General features: G+C 41.2%; 1 protein-coding gene across 1 annotated transcript in view; it reads left to right on the top strand.

Annotated features, from left to right (window-relative positions):
• LOC147706478 (alpha-2-macroglobulin-like protein 1) overlaps positions 1 to 15,865 on the top strand; it is a 384,979-nt gene that overhangs the window by 172,271 nt on the left and 196,843 nt on the right. The window contains exon 17 of the mRNA XM_086929616.1: positions 837 to 969. Coding sequence (XP_086785742.1) covers positions 837 to 969 — 133 coding nt within the window. The remainder of the gene's footprint in view (positions 1 to 836; positions 970 to 15,865) is intronic.

The following is a 15,865-nucleotide window of genomic DNA, read 5'->3' as shown; positions in this document are numbered from 1 at the left end:
GTTCTAAAGAGGGACACAAATTTAGTCGAAAAAAAGGTGGTCGCTATTCGTACAATACCACCGAAATGTGTCAATGCACTGGACAGACTAAATCCGTTGAGCATGCTGGCATAATTGATGAAAAAGTTTGCATTAATCAGATGCCCTTTTTGATTACACACGTGGATTAGTTTACGAATTACATATAAGTGTATTGTCGTATATGTTCTGTGCTTTTTATCGTCTCTCTTTTTTAATCTTTTTTTATGTTTGTTCTCCCGCCACTGGACTTTATAGTATATATATATGTACTGTTATAAAATACAGGCTGATTTTGTAATTGGACCCTATGGGTCTTCTGACTCTTGTGAGACAATTTGACTATGTTGTGAAAGCTCTATATTTATGAAATGTTTTTTATGTATGAATTGATTTTTTGAAACTGCGGTGAAGTAATATTGTACATTTTTTGTAATAAACATTCTACTTTTTTCCACTATTTGAGTATTTGTGGCAACACCAACTATTGAGTAGGGGGCTTTAGGGTGTATACATGAAGTAAAAACGAATGTTGTATTTATTGGAGAAAAGGGTGTGAGTAATACAAATACCACAGGGAATGTCAATTCCCCATTCCGAGAATGATGTGCTTGTCTTCTATTAGGATCTTGGAGTGATGTCACAATCATGTCAGGTGCATAACCTACCACTTAATGACATTATTAACAGAAATTAACATTAACAGAAATGTTTGATACACCTTGAAAAAAAAACGTAAACGTGATGCATGGAATTATGGGGACGTGTCTTTATATAATATGCTTCTTTAATTCTTGTTACTGTTTTCTCGGAAACAGGAAGTCGGTTTGAAGGTTTTCACGAACTCCAACATAACTAAACCCGTCATTTGCCAAAACTACTCATATGATATGAAGACAATGGAGCAAGACTCAGGATTGCCTGTGGCGAAAGAAAACTCAGTCTTGGGGGGTGAGTAATGTGCCTCTTTGTTTACATTTACAAACTAAGTCATTTTTCGAGGGAGGGCACAGAAAAGATCCCCCTGCATCCTCACTGTACCCCTGATTAAAAGGTCCCCCCTCCAGAAATGTCCTGTACTACTACATTGTATCCTTGCAGGGAGGAAGGGGCTTCCCACGCACGTCACAGCATCTGAAAGCATCACTGCATTGAGGAAAGAGTACCCCAATCATATTAATCCTTCACTCTCACTGTATGTCTGTGTGGATACAAATTTAGTCGAAAAAAAGGTTCCCAAGCCTTCCTATCCTGCAATCTCACAGCATCACTGCCTGAAAAAAAACATCCCTACGCTTTCCTATCTTTCTACCTCCTTACATCATTGCATGTCAAACAACACAACCCCAGGCATCCCTATCCTGCTATCTCACTGCATCACTGACTTAAAAAAGACCATGCCTAGGCGTTCCTATCCTGCAATCTCACAGCATCACTGCCTGAAGAAAGAACATCCCTACGCTTTCCTATCTTTCTACCTCACTGCATGTTAAAGCACACACCCCCAGGCATTCCTCTCACGCCATCTCACTGCATCACTGCATTAAAAAGACCATGCCCAGGCTTTCCTATCCTTCTACCTCACTGCATCACTGCATGTCAACAAGAGCATCCTAGGCTTTCCTCTCATGCTATCTCACTGCATCACTGCATTAAAAAGACCATGCCCAGGCTTTCCTATCCTTCTACCTCACTGTATCACTGCGTGTCAAAAAGAGCATCCCCAGGCATTCCTCTCCTGCTACCTCACTGCATCACTGCATTAAAAAGACCATGCCCAGGCTTTCCTATCCTTCTACCTCACTGTATCACTGCGTGTCAAAAAGAGCATCCCCAGGCATTCCTCTCCTGCTACCTCACTGCATCACTGCATTAAAAAGACCATGCCCAGGCTTTCCTATCCTTCTACCTCACTGTATCACTGCGTGCCAAAAAGAGCATCCCCAGGCATTCCTCTCCTGCTACCTCACTGCATCACTGCATTAAAAAGACCATGCCCAGGCTTTCCTATCCTTCTACCTCACTGTATCACTGCGTGTCAAAAAGAGCATCCCCAGGCATTCCTCTCCTGCTACCTCACTGCATCACTGCATTAAAAAGACCATGCCCAGGCTTTCCTATCCTTCTACCTCACTGTATCACTGCGTGTCAAAAAGAGCATCCCCAGGCATTCCTCTCCTGCTACCTCACTGCATCACTGCATTAAAAAGACCATGCCCAGGCTTTCCTATCCTTCTACATCACTGTATCACTGCGTGTCAAAAAGAGCATCCCCAGGCATTCCTCTCATGCTATCCCACTGCATCACAGCATTGGAAAAGAACATCCTCAGGCTTTCCTATCCTTCTACCTCACTGCATCACTGCATGCAAAACACCCAAGGCATTCTTATCCTGATATCTCACTACACCACTGCATTTAAAATGACCATGCACAGGCACTCCTATCCTTCTACCTCACTGCGTCACTGCATCTCAAAAAGAGCATCCACAGGCATTTCTATCCTTCTATCTCACTGCATCACTGCATGGAGCAAAAAGCATCCACTGGCATTTCTATCCTTCTATCTCACTGCATCACTGCATGGAGCAAAGAGCATCCACAGGCATTTCTATCCTTCCATATCACTGCATGGAGCAAAGAGCACCCCCAGGCTTTCCCATCCTTCTCCCTCACTGTATCACTGCATGTCAAAAAGAGCATCCGCAGAACGTTCTATCCTTCTATCTCACTGCATCACTGCAGGAGCAAAGAGCATTCCCAGGCATTTCTATCCTTCTATCTCACAGCATCACTGCAGGGAGCAAAGAGCATCCACAGGCATTTCTATCCTTCCATATCACTGCAGGGAGCAAAGAGCATCCACAGGCATTTCTATCCTTCCATCTCACTGTATCACTGCATGGAGTAAAGAGCACCCCCAGGCTTTCCCATCCTTCTCCCTCACTGTATCACTGCGTGTCAAAAAGAGCATCCACAGAACGTTCTATCATTGTATCACACTGTATCACTGCCCAGGCATTTCTATTCCCCTATAGTTCTTTTTCAGGGGTCCCCACCAATGTTCCCTCTAATTCTTTTCCTTTGTGTGCGGCAGTGTAGGGTCTCTGTCCGAAATTTTGATCAAAAAGTGAAAAGCCGGTGCATTTCCACACATACAGCACCACATTAAGGGTCTCAAGGCAGATTTCCAATTTGGATACACACAATATGACATGAATTGGTGATACTGGCAAGTACACTTCGAGTTTAGAACAAAATACATACATACATACATAAATAAACACATACATACATACAAATAGATAACAATACAACAGAAATGTGCCAAATCTGGACAAAGCATGTGCATCGTAGAGATAAGAATAATAAACTTGAGTGATCTATACTACTATTATAAAGAGAGAACTCTTACCTTTGAGCCAGGTAAACTAGGGAACCACAGTGCCAATCTACACACCCGATACACCGTTGAAATCGGCAGGGTGTGTAGATGGTCATAGGCGTTAAAAATTAAAAAAAAAAACCTTATATAAAAAGTTAATTTAAAAAAAAAAGTAGTTCCCCAAAGTAGCGCCGGCCGCGACGTGCGTCGTCATGTCAGGAGCAGGGGAGGAGCGGCGGACATGGCGCGCGGGGGAGGAGCGGTAACGTGCAAGGCGCTTGAGATAATTAGACTGACACATTTTGCCACGATCTTGCCTCGCTAATGCGTCCTTCCATCCAGCTAATAGTGCAGAATGGGCAGTGCTCCTACTCCGTAGGGTGAAAATGAAATCCATTCACCTCGAGTTCCATGAAAATCTGACAGTTATGTGCAATGTGCCCACTAGATGGCAGTAAACGACTGGTTAAATGTGCCAGTACGAAACAAGCTACAAGAGAAGAATGTTTTTCGTGGTACATCACTCACGTGAACTGAAACCAATTAATGACAGTGATTCCATGCATCTGCTTAAAGACACATTAAGCAAGACCATTTTTTCTGAAACTTGCCAGTGCTATAACTCATAGCAAGAAGTCCATTTACCGGTGCATTTGAAGGATTACAGCGAGAAGGGAATGCCTGTTAGAACCTCATTTTCAAGTGGGCCGTTATTTGGAATGCAATATTCCACCCGGTAAATACGATACTGTTTGGTGCGGTATTTAACAGGTGTGGAATTACCGTCAAATTCTAAGTTCAGCACCTCGCAATGTGGGATAACATGAGAATGAGGCACAGCAGTGACATGTTGGCATTCTATCCCTTCATATGGGTTTACACAATGACATCTAAACATGGAGGAGTACACAAAGAAAGTGTAATCTATACTACTATTAAAAAGGGAGAACTCTCACCTTTGAGCCAGGTAAACTCGGGAACCACAGCGCCAATCTACACACCCGGTACACCGTTGAAATTGGCAGGGTGTGTAGATGGTCATAGGCGTTAAAATTTTTAAAAAAAACCTTATATAAAAAGGTAATTTAAAAAAAAAAATAGTTCCCCAAAGTAGCGCCGGCCGCGACGTGCGTCGCCACGTCAGGAGCGGGGGAGGAGCAGCGTCCCAGGAGCGGCGGACATGGCGCGCGGGGGAGGAGCAGTAACGTGAGGCCAGCGGCAGAGCAGAGAGGCGGACATGGCGCGGGGGAGGAGCGGCGGCGGACAGGTGGTGAGTACCAGAGCGGCGGAGATGGACCGGCGGTGAGGAGCAGAGGCTGAGGTAAGGAGCCGGGGTCGGGGCAGGCGGGGGACGGGGCGGGCGGAGGCACAGGCTGCTGAGCACTGACACAGGGCAGGCGGGGGTAGGGGAAGCCAGCATTTCAGGCTTGCGTGCACTCCCGCCCCGGCCCCCGCCCGCCACGACATTGTTCGGGACACAGACAATGTCGTGGCGGGCGGGGGCCGGGGCGGGAGAGCATGCAAGCCTGAAATGTTGCCCGCAGCCCTCTTCTGCCCCGGGCAACGCCGGGGCGGGCTGCTAGTTAATATATAAATGTAAAGTAAAAAAAAAAATCAAACACGGGCTCTCATCAACAGCGAATGTTTTTCCTTATTTACTTTTCTTCCCATAGCTCTGACATTGTTTGCTACGTTTGGTAAAAGCCAACCATTGGGGTCTTGTCAATTATGTTATAACAAGGAGTCTGAATATTTATTGACAAAGCCAAGCTAACATATACAAAATACAAGCATGCATGCTGTCCTCTTGTTAACCCTTTAAATTGAGAGTATTTTTTTTGCCAGTGCTTGTTTTCCGTTGCAATGGCCTCGGTTTCGGAAGTAGGGGTATATGCGTAACGTCAAAACATTCTTCACAAGCCTCACATAGTTTGATATATTTGGCAGACTGAAGTAGTTTTTCCTAATATTGAAGAAAATGCGGGCAGAAAACATTTCCTGTATGGTAGGAACTTAAAGTATAGATCTGTTGTATTAACTTTGTTTCAGCCTTTCTGCTATGGTGGTTTTGCATTTCAAAAGCTTTGACTTCTGTGCTTGCTGTGCTGTTGAGTAAAAAAAAAAAAACCTTTCATTTTACTGTTTATTGGTGGCTGGAACTTGCTTTCACCCAGTGCTTGAAATGGAAAAATAGAAGTGCAGGTGCTCTGTACTAGAGTACCTGCTTGTTTCTGAGAAGTGCCGGTACTCTCCCATTAAAAGTGTAGGCATTGATATTTTATTTTTCCCTACTTTTGCTTCATTTCATGTTTTTTGCTTGAGTCCTTGGTTTTACTCTTTTTTCACCAATTTAATGTTGCATTTATTTTACCCAACCTCCTTTTTTCTTTTCTAATTCGTCATTTCAGTTACTTGTTCTTCCATGTTTTCTCCGTTGCTTCCCCAGTTTTTTTTCTTTTTTGACATTTGTCACTTGAATTTGTATTTATTCTATTTTCCTATTCTTGATTTCCTGTTTTGGTTCACCTATGTTTTGTATATATATTACGTTCAGTGTTCTGTCCTTTGTTGTATTACTTTTCTCAAAAATTGCCTACATTTATATTGAGTTCCCACCGTTGTTTTTTTTAAGTATATATGGTGTCTATGTATAGTGCTATCCATGCCACAAAGCAACTGAGCTCTTTGAAAATGTGGGAGTATGTGGAGAAATAGAGGGAAGGGGTGTAGGAGGAGATGAAGGTAAAGCAGAAACAAGTACCAGCTAATGCCTGTCATCCAATAGGTTTTAAGTGGGTGAAGTACCTCTTCAGTCTTTTTTGGTAGTTAACCTTTTCTTTGGGTGCCCTTTTTGTTTTTTTAATTTTCTTCATCGCTTGTTTTCTTCCATATAGCTTTTGTTTGCCCCCTATTTATAATGATTGTATATGGTTTTTGTTTTTCTGTTTGTCTATGGTTGTTTGTTAAGTCTCTTTTCTTGATGCTAACAATTGATGATCTCGCAGTTCCTACTCTCGCAGTTCATGTGTTACTTAGTCGTGCGTTTAAGTGTCTCCTGAAATAAAACCAGCTCCACTGAGCCCGGAGATGCAGGTTCAGACATTTCCAGGGTCTTGACCGATGAACATCCATTTTCACAAGATGGACGCTCTGGACAGTGTGCACTTGCAATTAAATGGGAGGAGTGAGGGGGAGGTTCAACAATGGGAATAACAAGCACATTAACTATTTATAATTATTAGGGGCAGTACGCTGCGCTCCTTACGGGTAACATTGGTCCCTACTGATAATCAAAAACACTGGATAGTTAATCAATTAATGTTTCCATTCCAGTGTCCCTGCCAAATGGGCTTTTGGTGGTGAGACGAGTGACATTCAGGATTGACCAGACTAAGGCTTCAGTCACCTCTTTCACTTCTGCTGCAAGAAAGTGCTGCAGTGCCTCTCAAGGCTCCTCAATTGTGAAGGATCTAGACTTCACTAGATCCTGGATTCTGTAAATTTTCCTCTTCAACGCTGGCTGAAATATGTATAAAGAGTTTACAAATTGCTAAGTAGGCTCAATTTTACTATCAGTTTCACTTAACATAGCATGCTCATCTGTCAAGTTTTGATTGAACTACACCACCCATCTCTCAATGTTTTATCTAGGTGACTGCTAGACTCCTCCAAAGTCCTCTCCTTAGGATATACATTGGCACCAAAATGCTGTGAGGCAGTCTGTAAGCCCTCTATTGTCACCATAATCAGGGTCTTTGAGGTATTACTACTTCGAGCATGGTACCCTCCTCTACCATCTCACCTCCCAGTTCACAGAGTGTTGAGGATCTTGTTAATAGGAAGTTCCTCACATCTTTAATACATCATTTCTCTTCTTTAGGAGGACTCTTTATTTGAAGATATCCTTCAACAGGGCAACCCCCCTGCTCACCGTTGGCCCTGATTCATGTTGTTCAGGAAAGCTCTATCTTCATGTTCAAAGGATATAAAACAATCACTCCTGCAATCACCCAGTGTTTGCATTGTCCTTACTGTCCCTACTGAGACACTACGAGCACCAGCCAGAGTCTTCCCTAATTCTGGTTTTATTATCGAAGACAGGAATGCCCAAACTGAGCATCCGGAGAGGGTGCTATGAGAGCTCTCTATTGGAGCACTGCCATCTTGATAGCTTGTCAGCCATTAAGGAAGGTGGATGTCCTGGGCTGGTATAGGATGCCAAACAATATTCCAATGTCAGAAAAGCACCTGCCTTGGACTTGGTATACGCTTGTCCCACCACCCTACTGGCCACGTGAATATGGCTGTTTACAACACAATCGATTAGATCGCATGCCATTACAACGCAGTCATTACAACAACCATGTTGTTAGTACAGTTACCATTACATCGCAAGTCATTACAACGACTTGCTAAAGGGGGCACAGTGGATTTATGAATAGTATTATTTACTATTCCTACTCCAGTTTGCACAGCAGGAGGGAAGGTGTTGGATTGTAAATCCAATACCAGTGGGCCCCCTACAGCAAGTCGTTGTACTCACTTGCGATTTAATGATATGCGTACCAACAACGCAGTCTTTGTAGCGACCGCGTTGTAGTGGCATGCGTTGTGGAGAAAACTTTGTAAAGGCTGTTTCCCGGCCACATTGCCATTTAGGCTATTTCACACAAATACATTTCCACACCTTAGAAGTTTGCTGTCACTCAAAATATTTTAATATTTGAGTGTAAATCAATAATTTTTATTACAATGAATAGTTTTAGTATTTTACTTTTCGTAAGGCATGCATTCATTGTTCATAAAATGTTCTTCCAGTGGAAGCAAGAAAGCTACAACTTACCAACATGGCCGTGGAGTGATGTGTATTGCTCACTTAAATCAACCACACCAGTGACCACAATGTTTCAAGAAGAAAACTGAAGGACAGCGAAAAGATCCATCCATATAGGTTGACGGTGGAAAGGCAATATCTGGAAGCAACATTTGGATGGTCTGATGTGCAAGTAGAAGGCCCGCTCTACCTGATCTCTCTGAGGACTTCCCTACAGACAGATCCAGGAAGAGATCGCACTGCAAAAAGCCACAATTTGGAGTATGACTTCAAAGAGTAAGGCATCAAGGACAGGTGCAGCTATTACATGTTCCTTGTCTAGGGATGCCTTGCCATTGAAATGCCATTCCATGTTTAACCCCTTCCCTGCTCATGACGAGCTCAGCTCGTCATGAGGCACAGTTGAGCTGTGCTTATGACGAGCTGACCTTGTCATGAACAATGGGAAAATTCAAAGCTCAGCATAGGAGGAAAATATCACTAGCACCCAAGGTGTTAAGTGACCCGGGCACTCAATGTCGGAGGAGGCACAACTTCAAAACCCAACTAGATGTTGAAAAACACATGACTTTGTCATTATTACTTTTACATCTTTCTGCACTGTGGAATCAAGGGCACACTCCCCCACTGAAGAAGTTGACTTTCTACATGTAGAGATTTCTAATTCTTATGTCCCACTCCACCATCTTCTCATCGCCATCAGTTGTAACCTTAGCACCTCCTCAGATTTCAACCTTGCCAACTCGCTATAAGGCGATTCCAGTTCCGTCAGTTCCATTGTCTACATCTTTGCATCCTTCAACTCCAAAAGGCATATACACCATGCAGAAGTCTCTCACTCCACATCACCATCATTCCAGTTGCCACTTTAGGCACTCTTCTAAAAAGAGGTGGCATATCTATTCTCTCACATCTCCATAACAACATGTTTTTCATCTACACCTTTTATCATGAGCAAATGCACTTTTTATCTGACTTTTACAGATTTCCCACTAGACTAAAAAAAGAAGTTGATCCTGGGAGGCAGGAATATTTGCTGCACATCTGAGGTGTTTCCGAAGGCTGCTAGTGCCACTACCATTTTGGGCATTGATGGCGGTGCGCTCTTGTTCTCTATTCAACAATTTTGAGGGACTTTCCCAGAAGCAGACAAACTGAATTCAAAATGATTCTCAAGGAAGGCATGAAGGTAGCAAATAAGGAATAGATGAAGTGGCAGACTTATCAGACCTCGCTGTTCATAGATATAGCCATGGCTTCACCAAGTAGAAAATGTCCTGGCTTCATATAACAGACTTGAACATCACATCCTCAATGTGCATTGATCATTAAGCAAATGAAATGCAGCATATGAAAGTGGTAGCAAAAGGACTTAAGAAAATAAATGAGTACAAAAAGGATAATTTTAGGTTCCAGGATTAAAAGTTTTATCATCTTAGGGTTAAAACCTTTCGCCTTATTGTAATATTTTTTGTATTGTCTTTATGTATTATCTATATATAAATATCAATAAAATATTTTGAACACAAAAAAACTTTCAGTGGCTCCTAACAATAACAACAAATGCAGTGTTACGAGCAAAGATGTCCTTACAGGGAAGAAGTGGACAAAGCAGCTGCAGGCAGGTCCCACAACTAGTGCAAAAACGGGACTTTTATCTTGAATCTTCCACCTCTTCTGTAGCTCACTCTGGTAGAGGAAAGGCTCTTGTTCCATCTTCATGAATGGTACAATAACTGTAAAAGATACATGTGGGATGAATACTATGCAGCATGGCTACTTTTTTAGGTTCAATTGCTCGCAATCTTCAAAACCTCTAAAGAAGCTGTTTCCATTCCAACAAGAAAAGTTGCAACAGAAGGTTCTCGTCCACCCTTTTGGAGAAGTAGGTTGTGGAAAGGGTCCCAAAAATATAAAGAGAATGTATTCCTGCTACTTCTTGAGGTGATGGAGGGGCCCAGCCAGCATTTCAGATTCAGTCAAAACTTGATTTGGCAAACAAATGAATCTAGAAAGAAACATTCAAGATGTTTGCTATACATCAAACCTACCCCCAGTTCCACAAAAGGGATTGGGCATGTACTGGGCCCTTTCAACATGTGTATTTTCACTTCCCAACTCTGCTCAGATGTCAGCCTTTAACCCAAACATGTTATTTTCAATGACAGCAAGGCATAAAGCCCATGAAGTTACAAAAGTCATACCCTCACTAATGCAGGCACAAAGTAATTTCATTGATAGCAGCAATAATTAATTGAGTAGCAGTACTAGTTTCAAGTTTATTTATTATGATAAGGAACTCTTTATGAGGTCCACATAAAACAGCATATACATACAAAGCACAAATACTTAAAAAAAGAAAAGAAGATATTTTCATCACAATCACATGAGATATCTTAATACAGGTCCAAAAAACATTTAAAAAAGTTGTACAGTTTAAAAACAAACATTTCATTAGGAGGGTTAATCAAGGCTGCCTTAAACGAAGACGCTGATAATATGTTAAGTTGTAGGCAGATTGATCTTAACCATCTACGCCTGCAAGGCATCAGTGTAGGGCAAACGAACATCACGTGATCTAGATCCTGATCATGTAATTGACAAAGATCACAGCGTGCCAAACAACCAAACCAGCTGGCTTGTAAAACTTTTAGCGGAAGCAAATTATGTCTTAATAAGTACACCAGGCGTCTCACGCCATGGGAGATGTTCCAGTACATATATGGTTGTGCTTTCCGCAGGGTATAAGATTCAATAACAGGCGTACAACCTTTTTTCGCTAGACAGAAGTCTCTATCAAGGCAAAACCCCAATTCCCAAGAGGCTGACTTCAAAACTGTTTTTAATTGATGAGAGGACAGTAAAAATAAAGTCTCCTCATCTAATTTCAATTGTAACACAGCAAGTCTAAAGTTTTTTACAATTGATGAGAAGTCATTAAAAGATCCTAATAATTCATTTTTTATAAGGTCTCTTAAGGTATTGGGTTCACCTTTAGATAAAGCTACTACCCAGCGTATGATACTAGCAAGACCTTGAACCCTGCTGCTACGTAAACCCAATTCCTGTCGCAAGGAAGCAGTCGAGTTTGCGGTGCCTACAGACATTAAACTCCGAAGAATTTTTCCTTCCGCAGAGTTTAGAAAACTCCATTTTTTTAGATCAACTAATTCAATTCCATATAACAGGGAGGCTGGAACTTTCGCTCTAAAAACATCTAAGAGAATAGAAAAATGCCTTCTACCTGTGGCTTTATATAGGGAAACTAAGCTCTTTCCCTGAGAAATAGCCTTCCGGGAATTATTGTCTATGTGTGATTTGTCACTTAGATTGTGAGTGACAATTTTACCTAAAAAGGTATAAGATTTCACACATTCTAGTTTTTCCCCCCCCACAACCCATGGAAAGTTAGAACATTTAGGCTTCTTTCTACCAGAAAAACAAATCACCTTGCTTTTTGCCGTATTTATTGATAAAAAATGACTTTCAGCATATTCAAAAAGTGCATGCAACCGATTATTTAGGCCCTTTGGGGTGAGGAGGGGGGCAAGCAACCTAATTAGGAATATGGAACACAGAATTATGATTCAAAGTATAGGGATGAATCTCCTAGTAACTAATAAGCACACGCATTGTGAAGGAAATTGTACTAAATGAGGTACATAGCGTTGTAGCGAATTATTTAACGTACATTAATCTCAACAACTTAATCCAAAGAAATATGCTAATTTAAACGATGGAATCGATCTCTCTCTAATTTGGTTTGGATCGGAATTTAAAATGAAGGACTCAGGATCACAGTAGGGCAGTAAGAGCCAGAAGACTATACTTTGAATCATAATTCTGTGTTCCATATTCCTAATTAGGTTGCTTGCCCCCCTCCTCGGTCCTGATGAAGACCCCGCAGCAAGGGCTCAACTAATCCCTGCACTAATCAGAGGGTCGAAACGTCGACAATTGCTCACCTGTTAATCAACTTCACGCCATCAATTGTTTCATTCATAGGCAAATGTGGAGTATGATCTTACAATGTATCCACTATGAACCTTTGGTCTACTATACTGTATATGAATAAGAATTACAGTTTTTCTTGATTCGCTGATTTTACTGTCACTCATTCCTTTTCACTACCTTATCTTCACCTGATCACTCTCCCTCACCTTCCCTATTCCACTTGGGGCACTGTACAACCAACTGTACTGTTTGATTAACTCTTGTGTATATTCAATATACCCAGTCTCATTGTGATTAAAACAATGTTGACTCATTCAATGTTTGGTTATCTATTTGTTTCTATTGTTTAAAAATGTATTTTGCATAGACACTGGGACTCCCTCCTCTCAGTACTTAGTTAACCCAGGTCCCAGTGACTTTCTTTGGGTAACCCCCTAGTTCATACCCCAAATTAAAGAATAAACAGTCATTAACATAAGAGTGCGGTCAACTAAAAAATATTCTCTTACGCCCTTCGAAGCATTGCTGTAGACCCTGTGATGGCTTTCACAACCAGCAGCAGGAGAACAGACAGTTTAATGTAGCAGTATACCCTATTCTGAATGCAAAGTCTTGCTAAAATCTAGACATACCGCCTTTTATAGCTAATACATTGGCAATCCTTCTAATTGATCCAATGTGTAGACATTGACATGAGCATTCTGTTTGCCTCTGAACTTCGGTGATGTGGCTGTATGACCATTTGAATCAGATGTTAATTACCCATTTACAGATTAAACATTTCACAATGCATTCTCTTCTTGTGCTGTGGAACCAATTTAGTGTTCCTAACATTCTAACACATGCTTCCATTCATATCAGTGATGCATCTATCCAGGGTGCTCTGTTGACTCAGGAAATGTTCCTAAATGTTGGTTGACTCCTTAAGGGTAAAAAACCTCCAGCAATATGTCTTGCTACTGTCAAAGCCTTTGGTAGAATACATTCTAGCTAATGCTACATGTTTAAGATGCTTTCAATAAATGCAGCATGTCTTCAAATTTGCACACATGCATCAACTAAGCTAAGTTAAATCTCATGTATCATCGAGATTTGTGCACATACACAGTGGCCACTTCCAATTCAAGGTGCTGCTGTACAGCCTGAAGTCAGCCTTGAAGAGCTTTTTAAAGTGCACATTCATCATAGATGTACATCTACAGAGAAACAAGCTTTAGTCTTAACCTATTTAGATGAATGGCTTCTCTCTACTCCACAACAAAATAACAATCATAACTAGCGGATGATAAGCAAGGGCCTTCTGCAACTGACCGGAACATTCAACTATGTTCTGTCCATTCCATCCATTATCTAGGAGCAACTCTGGACACCCATGAAGCAAATAGGATTCGTTTGGAGGAGATTATTTTTCCTGTTCCATGAAATGTCTCTGTTTCCAAAGAATGCTAAAGCTGAGGGCTCTTCAGATGTAATCCCTATTGGGATCAAGAGCATTGTTCAGTTTCATTGTTCTGCATGCTAATCAACCTATGAGGCTGCATCACTCGACTGTGTCTGGAAGACTAGTGGTGCCACTGCACCTGTAATTCACAAGATAAGCTGCCCCTTTCCCACCCAGTGATCTAGTCATTTCCTCAATGGTGTCATCCCAAACAAATGTTGCACAGTCAATTCCAGCTACTTCTTCCATGAAAGCCAACACTAATGTGTTATCTTTAGGTTCAGTGAGGGTGTTTCAAAAGGAGTAGCCTTATCATGCGAATCTGGTGGATCTCAGAGTGGCTCACCTTCCTATCAGCAATCAAGTTGAACTCCTGGTTAGTTTAAAGAGACATTACAACAACAATCCATCAGCAGATGCCCCTTAGCCAAGGATTTGCAAATTATCACAGCTTTACTTCCTAGGTGCAACGGGTTGGAAGGAGGCCGAAGCTTTGGGGAAATGGCCAATGGAAAATGGGAAATGGAGTTGTGCCAACCACCTCAGCATGTAGGATTATTGAGACCTTTTTGTTAGGACAAGGTTGTGATGAGGACACATTTTCTTCCAGAGTAAGAATATGATATCCTTGTCTACCAGTCTATGTTGCTGCCAACTTTCATCCACGGCCATTTCTCTCTAGCAGAAAGGTTTTTCCATACATTTTACATTATGATAGGGTTAACATTTTACCTTGACTTAACAAACAACATTCAGAAGACCAAATATGTTTTGTGAATTATTGGTTGCAGTTTACAGATAAATCTACATTTGAACAATCTGTTTCTAGTTCCCCAGCAGAATTAAGAGGTTTAATGTACACTGGGCAGATCCTAAGTCACTTTATAACAAGAACTTCCATCATGAAAGGACACGATGTGAAACTGGTGGATGTGCTTGTGCTTCTTTTAAGAGTTGTGTATTTTTTTAAGCCTAAGGGCTTCTGCCTATCTAGCTTCAAGGACCCTATTTTATTTTTCCTTTAAGCAACATTTGTATAATAGTTTTTTATCGTCACTTTTATTAATTTAGTGACTTTTCATTACTGTAACTGTCTTTTTTTTTAAACAAATAAACACATGTGGCCTATATAACCTGCAGAAAGACATAACAAAAGATATTTGTATTTTATAAATAGGTTTTTGTTTAAGTTTTAATATTTTTTTTCTTCAAAATACAGACAAATTTATGTAAAGTGGTCAGCAGGCAGTAACATATCAATGGGGAACTGATGGATAGGTCAAAGCAGAGAATAATATGACACTGGCGTGTGATACACACGACTATGCACAAAGCATTGTCAGCTAGGGAGTGGGAAGGATTGCCATAGTGTATGAGTCAACAAATTAAGCCCATTAGAGGCTTGGGATACTGATAGTTAGTCGAAAGACAATGGGGAAGGAACTGTGTAGCAGGGTAAATAGATAGATACAAGAGATGAGGGATGCAGTTTATATGTATGGCTAGCCTTTTGGGTGATTTCCTTGCTTCATCATTTGGTTTTTCACAAGGATAACTATTCTGACATGTATCTTTCTGTCAGGGTGGCTTCTTCACTTCTTCAAAGAAGTTGGGGTCTTTGTTAGTCAGGAGGTTTAATGATATTGGTGGTGTAATTCAAGCAAGCGATAAGGTGGGCCGAGGTGGTGATCAGATTTGAGAGTGAAGAATTGTATTTGGAGTGCTGCTTTGAATCTTGTATTATCATGGAATATAATACCATTGAGAATAGGATAGTGAGTTACAATCCTTTCAACTTTTTTTTTCTAAAGAGCATTTGCATCCCACACCTTCAAAATATTAGCTTCAGCATTGCTTATTGATGGATACGCATTCAACGTTTGTTGAAAGAGTTCTACAAGTGAGAAGTATAAGTTTAGAGTGATAAAAATGAAAATAGAGTTTGCGACTGCATTTGAAATGTGCCCGTTTTTGGGCCGAAAACCCACTTGTGGTTGATTGTTGGGTTGAATTCATTGGTGGGTTGACATGAGTTGATGTGTATCAGGTCAGTCTTTCAAATCTTGTTTGTTGACCATAATGCTTGGTGGAGAACACAATTTATTAAAGGCATGCTAAAGGAAGATTTAGCACATTGATGGGCCACTTTAGTAATATGAGAAGTGATGTGAAGTGTGTCAAAAAACTCTTTGGTTTAGGCAGTGGTGATTATTGTCCCCACCTTGTAAAAGGA

Source organism: Lissotriton vulgaris, chromosome 7 (assembly GCF_964263255.1).
Source record: "Lissotriton vulgaris chromosome 7, aLisVul1.2, whole genome shotgun sequence".
NCBI classification, from domain to species: domain Eukaryota; kingdom Metazoa; phylum Chordata; class Amphibia; order Caudata; family Salamandridae; genus Lissotriton; species Lissotriton vulgaris.
The sequence above is the reverse complement of the archived record's forward strand: the minus strand, read 5'-3'. Positions and strand labels throughout refer to the sequence as shown.